Here is a 21202-nt window from a genome sequence, read left to right as displayed (position 1 = left end):
GAATCAATTTTGTAATATAAATGCCATTATCTTTAGTTGTCCACCTGGGATAACTCATGACATTTTCTAGTATAAATTTCCAATTGTCTTTCACTGTCTTAAACCTTCTGAAGGGAGGAGAAGCTGGCTTTAAGTAAAATGAAATATAGAAGAGCCAGAAATTCACCCCATAGAACCTATCTCTTAACTTACCAGACTTGTAAAAGCAATTCCAGAATTTTTAAAACCAGAAAAGTCATTAGTTCATAAAATACTTGTTTTGGAAGATAACTTAGAGGTCACATTTAACGGTGAGGAAATAGGCCCAGAAAAAACTCGGGATTTTCTTAAGATCACACAGCTATTCCACACAGAGACTGGACTTAGAATCTCCTGTTCTCCAATATGGAACTCTTTCTAACCTCTCATTTATTTTAAAGATGGATAAATTGAAGCCCAGATAATTTGTTACTCCATCAACACTTTTTATCCACTTATTTTTCTTCTGTCATATCCTGTCCTCCTTTCTTGAGTTGGGTTACTTATTAGCAAAATTTGCTGCTTATCAGTTCAACAGGACTATTGAGATTACTTGCTTACTGCTTTTAATTTTTTGGCTTGTTTTTCTTTTCTAACAGAGTCTATGAGAAAACACATTCTGTGTGGCCTTTCTTGGTTCAGAGGAAACCAGACTTCAGGAACCCTCTCTATAAAGGCTTCACTATGTATGGGGTACTCAGTCCTAGTACTGTGCCCTACAACATTCAGTAAGTTCTTAAGTTTTTCCCTCCTTTCTTATAGCAAGTCCCAGGGTCTCAGCTTCCTTGCTTCTCCTTGGATAGCTGCCACCATCTGTACAAGCCTGGCTGTGGAGTAGGATACTCTGTCCTCATATCACCCATACGTTGCTGCTTCTGAAAACAAGAGCCCAATTCCTTTTGGTTTTCAGGGCTTTGCTGTTACCTGCTTAGGGAAATAAATAAGAAATTATAGTTGATTTGTAGGAATACAACCAGTCAAGATAACGTTTGTTTGATTCATTTACTCTTCCTCTGTATCTTCTACTTTTCTTTCCCTTCCCCAACAAAGAAAAGAAAAATGAGAGAAATCAGGAGTGTGCTGGTAATGTTTGCTATATTTTTCCAAAGCTTCTGCAGGCTGAAGCACTGACAAAGAGTACAAAACAGAGACTAATATGTTTATTAGCTCTAATAGCTTATTTTGTGGATTCTTTAGGATTTTGTAAATATTAGATCATGTCATCTCTGAAAAGAGAATTTTATTTCTTCACTTTCAATTTGGATATCTTTTATTTCCTTGCCTAATTGCTCTGGCTAGAACTTCCAGTACAGTGTTGAGTAAAAGTAGTGAAAAGAGGCACTGGTGTCCTGTTCCTGATTTTAGGGGGAAAGCTTTCAGTCTTTCACTATTGAGTATTGATGTTAGCTGTAGGTTTTTCACAAATTTCCTTTTTCATGTTTAGGATGTTCTCTTCTATTTCCAGTTGAGTATTTATTGTATTTTTTTGCTATTATTACATTTTAAATTTTAATTGACACAATAATTGTACTACATATGATGTATAGAGTGATTATGCTGTATTTGCCTTTGTGTGGCTGGCTTATTTCACTTAACATAATGTTCTCCAAGCTCATCTGTGTTGCTGTGAATGACAGCATTTCTTTCTTTTTTATTGCTAAAATAGTATTTCCTCGTGTATGTATACCACATTCTCCTTCTCAGTCCATCCATTTATGGACATTTAGGTTGACTTCATATCTTGGCTATTGTGAATAGTGCTGCGATAAACATGGGAGTGCACATATCTCTTCGACACAATGACTTCATTTTCTTTGGATATATACCCAGTAATGGGATTGCCAGATAGATCATAGGGCAGTTCTATTTTTATATTTTTAGGAAGTCCATACTGTTTTTCATAATGAATGTACGAATTTACATTTCCACTGACAGTATGTGAGTGTTCCCTTTTTTCCACATCCTTGCCAGCACTTGATATGTTTTGTCTTTTTGTGAATAGCCATTCAAACTTGGTGAAATGATATCTCATTGTGGTTTTGATTTTTATTTTCATGATGATTGGTGATGTTGCATTTTTTTCATATACCTATTGGCCATTTGTATGTCTTCTTTTGAAAAGTGTCTATTCAGATCTTTTGCCCATTCTAAAATCAGATTGTTTGCTTTGCTATTTAGTTGAGTTTCTTATATATTCTGGTTATTAATCCTTTTTAGAAGGGTAGTTTGCAAATATTTTCTTCCATTCTGTGGGTTGTCTCTTCACTTTGTTGATTGTTTCCTTTACTGTGCAGCAGAAGCTTTTTAGTTTGATGTAATCCCATTTGTCTACTTTTGCTTTTGTTACCTGTACTTTTAGAGTCATAGCCAAAAAATTATTGCCTAGTCCAATATTATGAAGTATTTTCCCTATGTTTTCTTCCAGTAGTTTCATAGCTTTTGGTCTTTCATTTAAGTTTTAATTCCATTTTGAGTTGATTTTTATATGTGATGAGACATATGTACCTAGTTCCATTCTTCTGCATATGGGTATCCTTTTTTTTTTCAGCACCATTTACTGAAGATTGTACTTTCCCCAATGTTTGTTCTTCACACCTTTGCCTGTATATGCATTTTTTTCCTGGGCTCTCTATTCCATTGGTCTATGTGTCTATTTTTAGATCAGTATCATGCTATTTTGGTTACTATAGCTTTGTAGTACATTTTGAAGTCAGATAGTGTGATATCTTCAGCTTTCTTTCTTTCTTTTTCCCCCACAAGTTTGCATCAGCTATTCAGGATCTTTTGTGGTTCCATACGAATTTTAGGATCCTTTTTTCTGTTTTTGTGAAAAATGCCATTAGTATTTTGTTAGAGATTACATTGAATCTGTAGATCACTTTTGGTAGTGTAGACACTTTAACAATATTAATTCTTCCAGTCCATGAAGATGGGATAGCCTTCTGTTTATCTGTGTCCTCTTCAATTTCCTCCATCAATGTTTTATAGTTTTCAGTGTGAAGATCTTTCACCTCCTTGGTTAAACTTATTCCTAAGTATATGTTTTTTGTAACTATTGTAAGTGGGATTGTTTTCTTGATTTCTTTTTCAGATAGTTTACTATTGATGTATAAAAATACTGCTGATTTTTGTATCTTGCAACTTTACTGAATTTGTTTATTAGCTCTAGCAGTTTTTTGGTGGAGTCTTTTGGGTTTTCTGTATATGGTGGACCCTTAAACAACACAGATTTGAAATGTGTGAGTCCATTTATATGTGGATTTTCTTCCACCTCTGCAACCACTGAGTCAGCAAGACCAACCCTTCTTCTTCCTCTTCCTCCGCCTACTCAACACAAAGATGACAAAGATATAGATGTTTATGATGATCCACGTCCCCTTAATTAATAGTAGATGTATTTTCTCTTTCTTATGATTTTCTTAATAATAATTTTTTCTTTAACTTATAAGAATACAGTGTATAATACATATAAAATACAAAATAGGTGTTAATCAATGATTTATGTTATTGATCAGGCTTCTGGTCAACAGTGGGCTACTGGTAGTTAAGTTTTTGGTAAGTAAGAACTTATATATTGATTTTCCAGTGTGCAAGGGTCTGACACTTCTAACACTGGTATTGTTTGAGGGCCAACTGTATACACTCATGTCATCTGCAACCAGGGATAGTTTAACTTCCTCCTTTCCAGTTTGGATAGCTTTCATTTCTTTCTCTTGCCTAATTGCTGTGGCTAGGAATTCAAATACTAAGTAGAATAGAAGTGGTAAAAGTAGGCATTGTTGTCTTGTTCCCTATCTTAAGGAAAAGCTTCCAACTTTTCCCTGTTCAATATGGTGTTAGCTGTGGGTTTGTCATATGTGGCTTTTATTTGTAGTGAGGTACATACTTTCTATACATAATGTGTTGTTTTTATCATGAAGGGATATTTAATTTTGCCAAATGCCTTTTCTTCATCTATTGAAATGATCATACAGTTTTTGTCCTTCATTCCATTAGTGTTCTGTGTCACATTTATTGATTGGCATATGTTGAGCCATTCTTGCATCCCTGGGATGAGTTCCACTTGATCATAGTGAATAATCTTTTTAATGTGCTGTTGAATTCTGTTTGCTAGTATTTTGTTGATGATTTTTGCATTTGTGTTCATCAGGGATATTCTTTTTTAATTGTGTCCTTGCCTGGCTTTGCTATAAGGGTAATGCTATCCTTATAAAATGAGTTTAGAAATATTGTCTCCCCTTCAGTTGTGCCGACTAGTTTGAGGAAAATTGGTATTCGTTCTTTAAATGTTTGGTAGAATTCATCAGTGAAGCCATCAAGTCCTGGGCTTTTCTTTGATGCGAGATTTTTATTACTGCTTTGGTTTCATTACTCACTATTGGTCTGTTCAGATTTTCTATTTCTTCATTCTTTAATCTTGGAAGGTTGCATATGACCAGTAATTTATCCATTTTTTATAGGTTATCTGGGTTTTCTGGCATAGAATTGTTCCTGATACTGTCTTGTGATGCTTTTTATTTCTGTAGCATCAGTTGTAGTATCTCTTTTTTTGGTATCTAATTTTACTTGAGTCTTCTCTGTTTTTTCTTAGGCCAGCTAAAGGCATCTCAATTTTGTTTATCTTTTCAAAAAGAACAACTCTTTGTTTCATTGATCTATTTTATTTTAAGTCTCTCTCTTTTTTTTTTTTTTTTTTTTTTTTTTTGTGAGCAACAAGACTGTTTATTTCACCTGGGTGCAGGCGGGCCGAGTCCGAAAAGAGAGTCAGCGAAGGGAGATAGGGGTAGGGCTGTTTTATAAGATCTGGGTTTCTTTTCTTTCCTTTTCTTTTTTTGAGACAGGGTCCTGCTCTGTCACCCAGGCTGCAGTGCAATGCCACAATCATGGTTGACTGCAGCCTTGACCTCCTGGGCTCAGGTGATCCTCCTGCCTCAGCTCCCTGAGTATCTGGGACTGCAGGTGCATGCCACCACATCTGGCTAGTTGTTTAATTTCTTTGTAGAGATGGGGGTCTCACTATGTTGCCCAGGCTGGTCTTGAACTCCTGGCCTCAAGCAGTCCTCCCTCTTGGCCTCCCAAAGTGCTGGGATTACAAGTGTGAGCCACCAAGTCCATCCTCTTTCTTCTCCTCTCTTTTCTTTATTTTCTTTCTTTCTTGAGGTAGGATCTCACTCTGTTGACCAAGCTGCAGTACAGTGATGCAATCATAGCTCATTGTAGCCTCAAACTCCTGAGCTCACATGATCCTCCTGTTTCAGCCTCCCAAGTGGCTAGGACTACTGGTACATGCAACCACACCTGGCTAATCTTAATTTTTTGTAGAGATGGGGTCTTGCTTTGTTGCCCAGGCTGGTGGAAACTCCTGGCTTCAAGTGATCCTCCCACTTTGCCCTCCCCAAAAGTGCTGGGATTATAGGCATAAGCTACTGTGCCTGGGCACTTTCATTTATTTCTACTCTTTATTATTTCTTTCCTTTTACTAGTTATAGGTGTACTTGGGTTTTAAAATGTTTAATTCCTTTGGTGCATTGTTAGGTTTTTATTTGTGATCTTTCTTCTTTTTCAATGTAGACATTTATTGCTATAAGATTTCCTTTTAGAACCGCATTAGCTGTGTCCCAAGGATTTTGGTATGTCGTATTTCCATTTTCATTTCTCTCAATAAATTTTTAAACTTCCTTTCAATTTCTTCATTGACCTGTTGGTCATATAAGAGCATGTTGTTTAATTTCCATGTATATTTGTGAATTTTCAGAAGTTCCTATTGTTACTGATTTCTAGTTTTATACCATTGTGATAAAAAAATACTGGAAATGATTTTGATTATCTTAAATTTGTTAAGGCTTGTTCTACAGGCTACCATATGATCTGTCCTAGAGAAAGTTTCATGTTCTGTTGAGAAGACTGTTTATTCTGCAGCTGTTTGGTCGAATATTCTGTAAATGTTTGATAGGTCCATTTGATTTAGTGTGTCATTTAAATGTGATGTTTCTTTATTTTCTGTCTGGATGATCTGTCCATTGCTGAGAGTGGCATGCTGAAGTCTCCTTATATTATTTTATTGCAGTCTATTCCCTTAGATCTATAATAATTGCTTCATTTATTTGGGTACTCTGGTGTTAGGTGTATACATATTAAAAATTTTCATATCATCTTGTTGAAATAACTCCTTTTCATTATATAATGAACTTCTTTTCTCTTTTTATAGTTTTTGCCTTAAAGCCTATTTTATCTGTTATGATTATAGCTACTCCTGCTCTCTCTTGGTTTCCATTTGCATGGAATATCATTTTCCATGTCTTCACTTTCAGTGTACATGTCACTCTGAGCAGGTACCCCCTGGAATTGGTATGCCTGGCTGGTAAGTATGTAGGCAGCAGAAGTCTGCCAGTTTGGGGCAGGGCTCCATGGAAGCAACATGTCTGGCTGGTATGCCATTGTCACATGGGGGACAAATCACCAACTTGGGGCAGGGGCACCTGGAAGCAACATGCCTGGCTAGTGAGCGCACAGGTTGCACATGGACAGTGAACCTGGCTGGTGAGTGTGCTGACTGTGCACATCATTGGGCAGTACTCAGTTTCTTTACTTGGCAAGATTACCTATTTCTCTAGGGACAGAGTACCACTTGCCTTTGTGCTGGAGCAGTGGACTTAGGCTCTGAGAGGCTAGGGTTGGTTGCTGCAGTCACCCGAATGTGCATGACAGAGCCCTTCCTAGGCAGCTTGTTCTCAGAGGATAGAGTGCTGTAACAGCTTGGCTGGGGAATGGTGCACCACCACTAAGGTGGTGTAATGGCAGTGCAGCTTCAGCAATGAAAAGATGCAGTTATTGGTGGCTTTTGGAGCAGGATACACGCTAGCTGTGGCTCTGTTTTCAAGATGGCACTGTATAGCTGCAGCTTGGGTTTTGGTGAGGGAAAGGTGTACAGTGAGTAATTAAATTGAAACCATAATAGAAAGTCTCCAATCAAAGAAAAGCCCAGGACTCAATGGCCTCACTGCTGAATTCTACCAAACATTTAAAGAATGAATACCAATTCTTCTCAAACTAGTCAACAAAATTGAAGAGGAGAAGAGGAGACAATACATCCAAACTCATTCTATAAAAACAGCATACTCTAATACAAAAACCAGAGAAGGACATAACAGTAAAAGGAATATCCCTAGCCAATACCCCTGATGAACACGAATGCAAAAATCCTCAACAAAATACTAGCAAACAGGGCCTAGTCACGGTGGCTCACACCTGTAATCCCATTACTTTGGGAGGCTAACATGGAGGATCACTTGAGCCCGGGAGTTTGAGACCAGTCTGGGCAACATAGTGAGACCTCGTCTCTACAAAAAAAAAAAATCAAAAAATGAGGCAGAAGAAAGACTGAAGCCTAGGAGATCAAGGTTGCAGTGAGGCATGGTTGCACCACTGCACTCCCACCTGGGTCACAGAGCAAGACCCTGCCTCAAAAAAAAAAAAAAAATACTAACAAACAGAATTCGACAGCACGTTAAAAACATAATTCACTATGATCAAGTGGAATTCATTCCAGAGATACAAGAATGGCTCAACATATGCAAATCAATAAATATGATACAGAATGCTAGTGGAATGAAGGACTAAACCATATGATCATTTCAACAGATGAAGAAAAAGTATTTGACAAAATTTAACATCTCTTCATGATAAAAACTTAACAAATTATGTATGGAAAGTATGTACCTCAATACAATAAAGGCCACATATGACAAACCCACAGGTAATACTATATTCATCAGGGAAAAGTTTAAAGCTTTCCTACTTGGAGTTTATTGAGCTTTGTAGATATGTAGATTAATGTCTTTTATCAAATGTGTGATATACTCTGTCATTATGTCTTGGAATATTCTTTCTGCTCCTTTCTATCATTCCTATCCTTTTAGGACTCTCTCTGTGCACTTATTGGTCTGCTTACTAATCTTCTACAGGCCCCTGAGGCTCTTTTCATCATTTTTCTTTCTTTTTGTCTCACAGACAGGGTAACCCCAATGGACCTATCTTCAAGTTCATTAATTCATTCTTTTACCTGCTGAAATCTATTGTTTAACTGTTCTAGTGAGTTTTTCATTTCAAATATTGTACTTTTCATATCCAAAATTTCTGTTTTGTTTTGTTTTTATTATTTCTGTCTCTTTATTGATGCTATCTATTTGGTGAGATACTATTCTCCAGGTTTCCCTTAGTTATTTTTCTACGGTTTCCTTTAGCTGTTTGAGCATATTTAAAACAGCTGATTTAAATTTGTTGACTAGCAAGTCTAATATCTGGGTTTCCTCATAAACAGTTTCTATTAATTGTTTTTCCTATGAACGGGGCATACGTTTTTGTTTTTTTTCTGAATGCCTCATAATTTTTTGTTGTTGTTGTTGAAAACTGGGCAGTTTCAATATTATAATGTGGTAGAAATCAGATTTTTACCTCTCTCTAGGGTTTTTTGTTGCTACTTGTTGTGGGTTGTAATTGTTAGTTTAGTAGCTTTTCTAAATTATGTTTGTAAAGGTTGTGTTATTTGCCACATGTAGTCAGTGAATTCTCTGTCAGTTAGCTTAGTTCTCAGATAGTGATTTCACAGAGATTTCCTTAAATTCCAGAAAAATAACAATAGTTCTCCTAGTCTTTGCAGATTGGCTTTTTGTTGGTGTATTATCTTCAATGCTTAGCTGGGCCACTTATATCTTAGCCATGTCCTGCTTCTGTAGAGCTTAAAAGTAAGCCACAGGTGAAAGCTTAGGGTCTTCTCACATATTTTCTGAGAATAGGTCCGACCCTCAGCATGTATCTGACCTCCTACATTCCCTGATATTTGCAGGAGCTTTCCAGAGCCTTTTTTTTTCTCATGTGTCTGCTTCCCCAGCCTTTTCCTTCCCAGTCTTTTTATTCTGTCTGCTCCTTGCTCCATCTATTATCCCTTGCCTCAGTTGGCTGTGGCTAGTACATTTGCCTTTAAGTGCTTTCAACAAATATTATGAAAAAGGCCACTCTAGCTCTGAGAAAGTTCCAAGGCGGGCAAAATAAAGTCAAGGTCCTGAGCCCATACCTTAGGGAGCTACGAGGCAGGCCAAAATATATAACCATAGTTTTCTGAGATGAAGATGTATATTGCTTCCCTTGCAGCAGCGAGCCACATCAGTAATGTAGACTACCATCTCCAAGGCCGCCACTAAGCTGGGGAATAGGGGATGGGAGAGAGGGAAGTCAACATGTTGCAGCCTCTTACCAAAATTTAGTAGTCTCTTAAGTCTCAGGATACAAAATCAATGTGCAAAAATCACAAGCATTCTTATACACCAATAACAGACAAACAGAGAGCCAAATCATGAGTGAACTCCCATTCAGAGTTACTTCAAAGAGAATAAAATACCTAGGAATCCAACTTACAAGGGATGTGAAGGACCTCTTCAAGGAGAACTACAAACTACTGCTCAGTGAAATAAAAGAGGATACAAACAAGTGGAAGAACATTCCATGCTCATGGATAGCAAGAATCAATATCGTGAAAATGGCCATAATGCCCAAGGTAATTTATAGATTCAATGCCATCCCCATCAAGCTACCAATAAGTTACTTCACAGAATTGGAAAAAAACTACTTTAAAGTTCATATGGAACCAAAAAAGAGCCCGCATTGCCAAGTCAATCCCAAGCCAAAAGAACAAAGCTGGAGGCATCACGCTACCTGACTTCAAACTATACTACAAGGCTACAGTAGCCAAAACAGCATGGTACTGGTACCAAAACAGAGATATAGACCAATGGAACAGAACAGAGCCCTCAGAAGTAATGCCACATATCTACAACTATCTGATCTTTAATAAACCTCACAAAAACAAGCAATGGGGAAAGGATTCCCTTTTTAATAAATGGTGCTGGGAAAACTGGCTAGCCATATGTAGAAAGCTGAAACTGGATCCCTTCCTTACACCTTATACAAAAATTAATTCAAGATGGATTAAAGACTTAAATATTAGACCTAAAACCATAAAAACTCTAGAAGAAAACCTAGGCAATACCATTCAGGACATAGGCATGGGCAAGGACTTCATGTCTAAAACACCAAAAACAATGGCAACAAAAGCCAAAATTGACAAATGGGATCTAATTAAACTAAAGAGCTTCTGCACAGCAAAAGAAACTACCATCAGAGTGAACAGGCAACATACAGAATGGGAGAAAATTTTTGCAATCTACTCATCTGACAAAGTAGTCTCTTTTTTTAACTAAGCATTTCCCTGGTTTTTGTAGTTGGTGTAAGTTTATTTAAATTAGATTCTAGAATTTGAAAATGTTTATTCTTATAGTTTCTTTCTGCTTAGTTATTGCTTTCATGGAGGACAGAGTTCCCTACTCCACCATTTTTGGTGATATCACCAATGATAGGTGTTTTTCATTGCCACCAATTATTCTTTTTAGCTTTGAGTATTTCAAATGGGAACTTCTCAGTGAAGCAAAGGTAGTTTACATGTACTTATTGACAACTGTAGTTCTAGAAATTCTGCATTTCCTTAAGATATAAAAACCAGATTTAGGCTGGGCGTGATGGCTCACGCCTGTAATCCCAGCACTTTGGAAGGCCAAGGCGGGTGGATCACCTGAGGTCAGGAGTTCGAGACCAGCCTGACCAGTATGGTGAAACCCTGTCTCTACTAAAAATACAAAAATAACCCCAGCTACTTGGGAGGCTGAGGCTGGAGAATTGCTTGAACCCCGGAGGTGGAGATTGTAGTAAGCCAAGATTGCGTCACTGCACTCCAGCCTGGGTGACAGAGGGAGACTCCATCTCAAAACCAACAAGAAAAAGCAAAACAAAGCAAAACAAAAAACGAGTTTTAAGGGAAGATGGAGTCAACATATTTTTCCTCCTGCCCCCACTATGTAAAACTAAAGCCCATGGATATTATGAAACAAATATTAACCCATCATGAAAAATTCAGAGTAGAAGGCAGATTGACTAGGGTCCACAGGACCTAAGGAACAACACGATGGTGAGTTTCATGGGTTTTCTTTTTGCCTCATATAACCCAGACTTGGAGCTGAAGAAGCTGGCAACCCATGAATAACATGGGAACAGAAAAAAGCCACAAATAGAAGCCATCTCTTTCTAACCAAAGGACCAGAAAAGAGCCTAGTAACACAGAAAACTTGAGAAAATAACTGCTCTATGTCAAATACTACAGAAAACACTATGGCTCTACTTAGCCAGAAAAGGCCATGTCAGGAGTCTAGATTTCTGGCCTCATCAAGCTATCACAAAATACCCAAATGGCCCCCTGCCAGGGTGGTGTCAGAAAAGGCCAAGTGGGGAGTTGGAATTTAAATCCCTAAAAGACACTTCTGTTCCTGAGGTGTCAGTGGAGACCATATGGAAAGTCTGGACTTCCACTAAGTGGTAATAGGGTAACTCTTCCCCTCTCCACTTGGATATGATCAGAGGAAGCCTAGTGGAGAGTCTGGACTTTCACCTAGCATTAATGTGGCCATGCCCTGTGTTGTCATTGGAGGTCATATGTGGAAAATCAATGAGCCACTTTTATCCAATGCAGCTAGGGTGTTATTAGCGTAGACCGAGTGGGGAGCCTGAATCCCCACTTCTACCCAGTAGTACTATGGGGCACCTCCCCAACTCAAGTGTCAGTGGAAACTAAATGGAGAACCTTGACTTATATTCCCACCTGGCAATAATGAGGAGGCACTCCTCCTTCTTTATTATCCCCTGCCAAAACAGTTTTATAGTAAGCCTGCTAAAACAGCAGAGCTAAATGCAATCCAGAGTCTCTTCACAAAATTACCTAAATATTTAGGTTTCAGTTGAAAATCAGCCATCAGATCAAGAACAAGGAAACTATCAACTTGAATGAAAAAAGGCAGTCAATGGATGCCATCATTACGTTGCCTCAAGAAACAATTGCAAACATGATTGAAACAAATGAAAAAAGTCTCAGCAAAGAAATTCAAGATATAAAGGAGAACCAAATGAAAATTATTCAAATGAATAATATAGAAATGAAGAAAACTAAATGGATCAGCCCAACAGCAGAGTGGAAGAGAAAGAGGAAAGAATACGTGAGCTTGAGATATAAAAATAGAAAGTACCCAGTCTGGGAGAAAACTGACAGAAAAAAATAAATCAACAGAGTCACAGGGGTCTGTGGGACAATAATGAAAGTTCTAACACTTGTATAATTGGAAACTTGGAAGGAAAGAGGAAAGATGGAAGACCTCAAAAAGCACTGAAATAAATAATGGCTGATAATATTCCAGTATGGCAAAAGGCTTATACGTATAGATTCGAGAAGCTGAGTGAACATCAAACAAGATAAACCCCAAATAAAGTTACATGAAAATACATCATAGCAAAACTTATGAAAACTAAAATATTATTATTATTTTTTTTTTGAGACAGAGTCTCGCTCTGTCATCCAGTCTGGAGTGCAGTGGCATGATCTCGGCTCACTGCAACCTCTGTCTCCCAAGTTCAAGTGATCCTCCCACCTCAGCCTCCTGAGTAGCTGGGACTACAGGCACGTGTCATCACACCTGGCTAATTTTTTGTCTTTTTAGTAAAGACAGGATTTTGCTATGTTGGCCAGGCTGGTCTCGAACTCCTCACCTCAAGTGATCCACCTTCCTTGGCCTCCCAAAGTGCTATGATTACAGCCGTGAGCCACTGCACCTGGCCTAACAAACTATTGAAAGCAGCAGGAGAGAAATGACACCTTACTTATAGGGGAAAAACAGTTTAAATGACAGTGGATTTCTCATCAGAAATCATGGAAGCCAGAAGGAAGTTGCACATTTTTAAGTGCCAAAAAAAAATATCAATGCAAAATCTTATAAATGGTGAAAATAGTCTTTTTTTGAGACTGGGCCTCGCTTTGTCACCCAGGCTAGTGTGCATTGGTGCAATCATGGCTCACTGCAGCCTTGACCTCCCAGGCTCAAATGATCCTCCTGCCTCAGCCTCCTGAGTAGCTGGGACAACAGGCATGCACCAATCATGCCCACCTAATTTTTGTGTTTTTTCTAGAGTTGGGGTTTTGCCACATTCTCCAGGCTGGTCTTGAACTCCTGAGCTTAAGTGATTTGCCCACCTTGGGCTCCCAAAGTACTGGTATTAAAGGTGTGAGCCACTGCATCTGGCCCAAAAATATTCTTTAGGAATGAAGGAGAAATGATGATATTCTCAGATGAAATAAAATGTGTTTGTCACCAGCAGACCTACCTTAAAAGGAAGACTTAAGGAAGTTCTCTGAAGAGAATGGAAATGATAAAAGAAGGAATCTTGGAACATCAGAAAAGAGGAAAGAATAGAAGTATGTATAAATACAATAGACTTTTCATCTCCTCTTGAATTGTCTCAAATGTATGACAGTGGAAGCAAAAATTATAACACTATCTGATATGATTCTAAATGTATAGAGAGGAAATGTTTAAGATAATTATATTATAAATAGGGGAGGGAAAAGGGATATAAAAGGAAGGAGGATTTGTAGACTTCATTCAAACTTATAAAATGCTGACACCACTACCCCATGATACACGGACACACAGAGAGAGTATGTGTAGGCACACATAAAATACACTGCCTAGAGAAACCACTGAAAGACCTATACAAGGAGATACACTCAAAAACACTTTAGATTAATCAAAATAAAATTGTAAAAAAGTAACCCACAGGAAGGCATGACAAGAAAACAGAAATGACAGATTGAACAAACAAAAACAATAACATGGGGAATTAAGCTCTAACATATATAATTATCTTAAATGTAAATGATTTTAATACACCAATTAAATGAAAAAAGTTAGCAGAGTGGATAAAAAATATATGCTGTCTACAAGAATTGCACTTCAATTATAATGAAATAGACAAGTTGAAGGTAAAAGGGATGGAAAGAGAAGCATTATGAAAACGTAAATGGAAGCAGCAGAGGCCATATCACATAGTATCAGATTAAATAGACTTCAGAAGAAATTTATTTGGGCAACATGGCTGATGACACAGCCAGGTGGAACAGCTGCCACCAAGGGAACTGGGACAACTGGTGCACTCCTAGAAGATCTTCAGAGGGAAAGCACTGAGAGTAGGCAGAGGGAAGGCACTGAGAGTAGGCAGAGGGAAGACACAGAAGCTGGGCTGAAGTGGGAGGAAGCTGGGGACCCTGCACGGGGCCACTATGCCTGGGACTTGTTACTGGCTCCTAACAACAATGGAGGAATGGGTGAGTTGAACTGGCAAGGAGCAACCCTCTCCTGCCATGGGCCTCTGGAATCCTGGCAGGAGGAGACCCTCAGACCACGATGGACACTTGAGTTGGCAGTGAGAGCAGTTCAGAGAAGTGTTAGGGGCAGCATGCCAGCCAGATGTGGAGCACAGAGGGTTTGGTGCAGGAACATCTGTATTGGAGCAGAGCCAGGGATGCCCATCCCCCTAGGCTCGACTTGCTCTCATAGCAGACTTTAGTCCTAGGGGAACTAGTGGGCCTGAACTCTGCAGGGTGGTCTTGCCCATCACTCAGGCCAGTCCGATCTGTGCACCCCTTGGTCTTCTGGCCTCTCTTAGGGCCCCAGCCTGGCCACATTGGTTTGCAGTGCAGTCTCGGTACCCTGGGGGTCTGCATCGTAGCTTCTGAGCTGGTGGACTGCACCTGACTTTGATGAGCTATAGCAGGGTGGCCCCCGAGGTCACATACCATCCCACCCACTTGATACCCACAATACAGCTTCCCCTGGGCCCAGGGCCACTTCCCACATTGCCTTGACAGCACATGTGTATATGGGGCCAATCTTGCCTTCTTCCCTGCCTGGCCAGCACATATATGCACTGAACCATGCTGTGCCACTGCTGCCAGCAGGAGTTCACTACAACCCTCTACCCTCCACCGCTGCTTTACCGCCATTGCAGTTGGAGCCTTGGCAGGCACAAAGCCAGGCAGTTCCGCCCCTGCAAGTGAAACTAGGCACAGAGACTAGCAGACCCTCCCCTGCCCTGAACCTGCATGAACATGCACAGAGGGTGGACACAGTCCTGCACTCACCAGTGCCCTACCCCCATGCTAACACCACTAGCAGGACCACACACACAGTCACCAGTCAGGCCCCTGCCCTCCTGAGCCTCCACCGCCACTACTGTGAATGCCTGCATGGAGGCAGGCACTCTGGCACCTCGTAGCACCCTGCTGCAGCAAACAAGCATGCACCCCGCTGTGCTGCCACTGCCACCACAGCTGACACATGCAAACAAAGATGAATCCCACTACCATCACCCTATGAAACACTTTAGCTGTTACCACCCATTAGAGTGTAGTGACCAGCGGTCTGTGAGCACCTCGGCCCTTCTAGCACAGCAGGTTCATAATTTCAAGGAGCCAAAGAACAAAGCAGAGGCTTGATAGCAGTCATCCAGAGTTAGCACATGCAGTTCAGGAGTCCTGAGCTGAGGCTTGGCCCCCTAAAATCTTCCAGAAATGAACCCAGTCAACTGAACCCACCTTTTGCCACAATCAAACCCCAAGGTCATCAAATAGAATAAAATTTTAAAAAATCCAAAGGACAGTGACTTCAAAGATTGAAGAAATGTCAGCTGATAAAAATGAGAACCAGTGCAAGAACTATGACAGCTCGAAAAGCCAGAGTGTCTTCTTTCCTCCAAATGACAGTACTAGTTCTTCAGCAGGGTTCTTAACCAGGCTAAGATGGCTGAAATCACAGAACTACAATGCAGAATATGGAAAGAAATGAAGATAATTGCTTCATCTTTTCAGTCTTCTGGATTCAAGACACAACAATATTGAAATTAGGCCAACTAATAACCATACAATGGCCTTTAAGTGTTCAAGTGAAACGAAGAGTCACGTTTCTCACTTTAAATCAAAAGCTAGAAATCATTAAGCTTAGCAAGGAAGACACGTCAAAAGCTGAGAAAGGCCAAAAGCTAGGGCTCTTGCACCAAACAGCCCAAGTTGTGAATGTGACGGAAAAGTTATTGAAGGAAATTAAAAGTGCTACTCTAGTGAAAACACAAACGATAAGAAAGCAAAACAGTCCTATTGTTGATAAAAGTTCCTAACTGTCTTCAATTCTTTGAAGGCTGAGAAAGGTGAGGAAGCTGCAGGAGAAAAGTTGGAAGCTACCTGAGGTTGCTTCATGAGCTTTAAGGAAAGGAGTCATCTCCATAACACAAAAGTGCAAGGTGAAGCAACAAGTACTGATGTAGAAGCTGCACAAGTTATCTAGAAGATCTAGCTAAGATAATTGGCGAAAATGGCTACACTGAAGGACAGATTTTTCAATATAGATGAAGCAGCTTTCTATTGGAAGAAGCTGCTACCTAGTACTTTCATAATTAGAAAGAAGAAGTCAGTGTCTGGCTTCAAAGTTCCAAAGGACAGCCTAACTTTTGTTAGGGGTTAATGCAGCTGGTGACATTCAGATGAAGCCAGTGCTCATTTATCATTCTAAAAATCCTAGGGCCCTTAACAATTATAATAAATCTATTCTGCCTGTGCTCTATAAATAGAACAAAAAAGCCTAGATGATAGCATGTCTGCTCACAGCATGGTTTACTAAATATTTTAAGGTCACTGTTGAGATGCACTGTGCAGAAGAAAAGATTTCTTTCAGAGTATTACCACTCATTGACAATACACCAAGTCATCTAGGAGCTCTTATGGAGATCTGCATGGAGATGAATGTTTTCATGGCCACTAACATAATATCCATTCTGCAGCCCATGGATCAAGGAGTAACTTTGACTTTCAGGTCTTATTATTTAGGAAATACACTTTGTATGGCCATAGCTGCCATAGATTGTAATTGCTCCAATGGACATGGGCCAAGTAAATAAATTTCTGGGAACGATTCACTATTCTAGATGCCATTAAGAATATTCATGATTTTGGGCTGAGACAATGGGGTTTTCTAAATATACAATCATGTCATCTGCAAACAGGGACAATTTGACTTCCTGTTTTCCTAATTGAATATCCTTTATTTCTTTCTCTTGCCTGATTGCCCTGGCCAGAACTTCCAACACTATATTGAATAGGAGTGGTGAGAGAGGGCATCCTTGTCTTGTGCCAGTTTTCAAAGGGAATGCTCCTTAAGCTGATAAGCAACTTCAGCAAAGTCTCAGGATGCAAAATCAATGTGCAGAAATCACAAGGATTCCTATACACCAATAACAAACAAACAGAGAGCCAAATCATGAGTGAATTCCCATTCAAAATTGCTACAAAGAGAATAAAGTACCTAGGAATCCAACTTAAAAGGGATGTGAAAGATCTCTTCAAGAACAACTAAAAACCACTGCTCAACAAAATAAAAGAGGACACAAACAAATGGAATAACATTCCATGCTCATGGGTAGGAAGAATCAATATCGTGAAAATGGCCATACTGCCCAAGGTAATTTATAGATTCAGTGCCATCCCCATCAAGCTACCAATGACTTCCTTCACAGAACTGGAAAAAACTGCTTTAAAGTTCATATGGAACCAAAAAAGAGCCTGCATTGCCAAGACAATCCTAAGCAAAAAGAACAAAGCTGGAGGCATCACACTACCTGACTTCAAACTCTTCTACAAGGCTGCAGTAACCAAAACAGCATCGTGCTGGTACCAAAGCAGATATATAAACCAATGGAACTGAACTGAGCCCTCAGAAATAACACCACACATCTAGAACCATCTGATCTTTGACAAAACTGCCAAAAAAAAAAAAAAAAAAAAAGCAATGGGGAAAGGATTCCCTATTTAATAAATGGTGCTGGGAAAACTGGCTAACCATATGTAGAAAGCTGAAACTGGATCCCTTCCTTACACCTTATACAAAAATTAATTCAAGATGGATTAACGACTTAAATGTTAGACCTAAAACCATAAAAACCCTAGAAGAAAACCTAGGTAATACTATTCAGAACATAGGCATGGGCAAGGACTTCATGACTAAAACACCAAAAGCAATGGCAACAAAAGCCAAAATTGACAAATGGGATCTAATTAAACTAAAGAGCTTCTGCATGGCAAAAGAAACTACCATCAGAGTGAACAGGCAACCTACAGAATGGGAGAAAATTTTTCCAATCTACCCATTTGACAAAGGGCTAATATCCAGAATCTACAAATAATTTAAACAAACTTACAAGAAAAAAACAACCCCATCAAAAAGTGGGCAAAGCATGTGAACAGACACTTCTCAAAAGAAGACATTTATGCAGCCAACAGACATGAAAAAATGCTCGTCATCACTGGTCATCAGAGAAATGCAAATCAAAACCACAGTGAGATACCATCTCATGCTAATTAGAATGGTGAACATTAAAAAATCAGGATACAACAGATTTTAGGGAGGATGTGGAGAAATAGGAATGCTTTTACACTGTTGGTGGGAGTGTAAATTAGTTCAACCATTGTGGAAGACAGTGTGGTGATTCCTCAAGGATCTAGAACTAGAAATACCATTTGACCCAGCAATCCCATTACTGGGTATATACCCAAAGGATTATAAATCATGCTACTATAAAGACACATGCACACGTATGTATATTGTGGCACTATTCACAATAGCAAAGACTTGGAACCAGCCCAAATGTTTATCAATGATAGAGTAGATTAAGGAAATGTGGCACATATACACCATGGAATACTATGCAGCCATAATAAAGGATGAATTTATATCCTTTGCAGGGACATGGATGAAGCTGGAAACCATCGTTCTCAGCAAACTATCACAAAGACAGAAAACCAAATACCGAATGTTGTCACTCATAGGTGTGAATTGAACAATGAGAACACTTGGACACAGGGTGAGGAACATCACACACCAGGGCCTGTCGGGGGGTGAGGGGCTAGGGGACGGATAGCATTAGGAGAAATACCTTATGTAAATGACAAGTTGATGGGTGCAGCAAACCAGCATGACACATGTATACCTATGTATCAAACCTGCACATTGTGCACTTGTACACTAGAACTTAAAGTATAATTTTTTTAAAAAAAAAGAATATTCATGATTTATGGGAGGAGGTCAGAATATCAACATTAACAGAAGTTTAGAAAGAGTTGATGCCAACTCTTATGGATGATTTTGATGAGTTCAAGACTTCAGTGGAGGATATAATGGCAGATATGGTGAAATACCAAGAGAAATATAAATAGAAGTGGTTCCTGAAGATGTGACTGAATTGCTGCAATCTCCTGATAAAACTTGAATGGATGAGGAGTTGCTTCTTATCGATGAGCAAAGAAAGTGATTTATTTGATGAAATTTACTCCTAGTAAAGATGCTGTGAACATTGTTGAAATGATAGCAAAGGATTTATAATATTATATAAACTTAGTTGAAAAAGCAGTGTCACGGTTTCAGAGGATTGTCTGCAGCTTTGAAGGAAGTTCTGCTGTGGGTAAAATGCCTGAAAGAGCATCACATGCTACAGAGGAATCTTTCATGAAAGGATGAGTACATCGATGTGGCACACTTCATTGTTGTCGTATTTTAAGACATTACCACAGCCACTCCAACCTTCAACCACCAGTACCCTGAGCAGTCAGCAGCCATCAACATCGAGGCAAGACTTTCCACCAGCAAAAAGATTACTACCTGCTGAAAGCTCAAACGGTTGCTGGCATTTTTTAGTAATAAAGTATTTTTAATTAAGGTATATACAGTTTTTAGATGTAATGCTGTTGCATACTTAATAGATTATAGTATAGTGTAAACATAATTACATGCCAAAAAATTGTGTGACTGGCTTTATTGTGATACTCACTTTACTGTGACAATTGCTTTATTGCAGTGGCCTGGAACTGAACCCACATTATCTCCAAGGTTTGACAGTAATTTAATTCATAATTTGTGACTTCAAAATCTTAATTAGTATTGGAAATCCTAGCCATAGAATTAAGGCAAGAAAAATAAATGGAAGACCTACAGATTGGAAAGGAAGAAATAAAACTGTCTCTATTTGCAGATGACATGATTGTTTATATAGAAAAAATCCCAAGGAATCTAGAAAACCAGAGAACAACTCTTTTTTTTTTGTTGTTGCATTTACAGGTTTAATATAATATACACAAATCAATTGCTTTCCAACATACTAGCAATGAACAACTGGAATTTCAAATTAAAAACACAATACCATTTACATTAGCACACAAAAAATGACATACTTAGCTATAAATCTAATGAAATATATGCAAGATCAATGCAAGGAAAACTATAAAAATCTGATTAAATAAATCAAAGAACTAAATAAATGAAGAGATATTCTATGCTCATGGATAGAAAGATTCAATATTGCCAATCTGTCAGTTCTTCCCAACTTTATAGATCCAATAAAATCTCAATCAAAATCTTAGCAAGTTACTTAGTGAATACTGACAGGCTGATTGTAAAGTTTATATAGAGATACCAAAGACTCAGAGTAGCCAACACAATATTGAATCAGAATAACAAAGTTGGAGAACTGAAACTACCTGACTTTAACACTTACTGCAAAGCTACAATAATTAAGACAGTGTGTTATTGGAAACAAACAACAAGTACGAATAGATCAATGGAAAAGAATGGAGAGCCCAGAAATTGACCCACAGAAATATAATCAGCTCAGCTTTGACAAAGAAACAAAGACAATTCAAAAGAGAAAGGAAACTCTTTTTAACCAATAGTGCCAGAACAACTGAATATCCACATATTAAAAAAGAAAAAAATTGGATCTAGACACAGAGCTTACACACTCCACAAAATTTAACTCAATATAGGTTATATAACAAAACATAAAACACAAAACTATCTGTATACGCCATGCCACGTATACGGCACATGACATTTATAGAAATGGTATTATTAATCATTATGTAGAAATAGTTTATGGACTGGAATCAAATGAAAATATTGTTTATAAAATTGGAAAATAAACAAAAAAATTAGGAAATATTGTCAGAAGAGCATAGGTATAACTATAATAGATGATACTATATTCTGAATTATAAATAGGAAAGCCAAAAGACTAAAAAATAAAGAAATCATAGACTGGCAGCCAAGATGTCCGCATAGGAACAGCTCTGGTCTACAGCTCCCAGCATGAGCAATGCAGAAGACGGGTGATTTCTGGATTTCCATCTGAGGTACTGGGTTCATCTCACTAGGGAGCG

General features: G+C 38.6%; 1 protein-coding gene across 4 annotated transcripts in view; it reads left to right on the top strand.

The window, feature by feature from the left end:
* The window catches only part of MTMR8 (myotubularin related protein 8), a 131974-nt gene that overhangs the window by 70627 nt on the left and 40145 nt on the right, over window positions 1–21202 (top strand). For 3 of the 4 annotated variants that reach the window (XM_063721109.1, XM_063721108.1, XM_002831730.5), the window contains one exon: window positions 618–746. The exons of the other annotated variant lie outside the window; for it this stretch is intronic. In XM_063721109.1, the coding sequence (XP_063577179.1) occupies window positions 618–746 (129 nt within the window). The remainder of the gene's footprint in view (window positions 1–617; window positions 747–21202) is intronic. 4 annotated transcript variants of the gene reach the window in all.

Source organism: Pongo abelii, chromosome X, assembly GCF_028885655.2.
Source record: "Pongo abelii isolate AG06213 chromosome X, NHGRI_mPonAbe1-v2.0_pri, whole genome shotgun sequence".
NCBI lineage: Eukaryota > Metazoa > Chordata > Mammalia > Primates > Hominidae > Pongo > Pongo abelii.
Note: the sequence above shows the minus strand (reverse complement) of the source record. Positions and strands in the feature narration are given on the sequence as shown.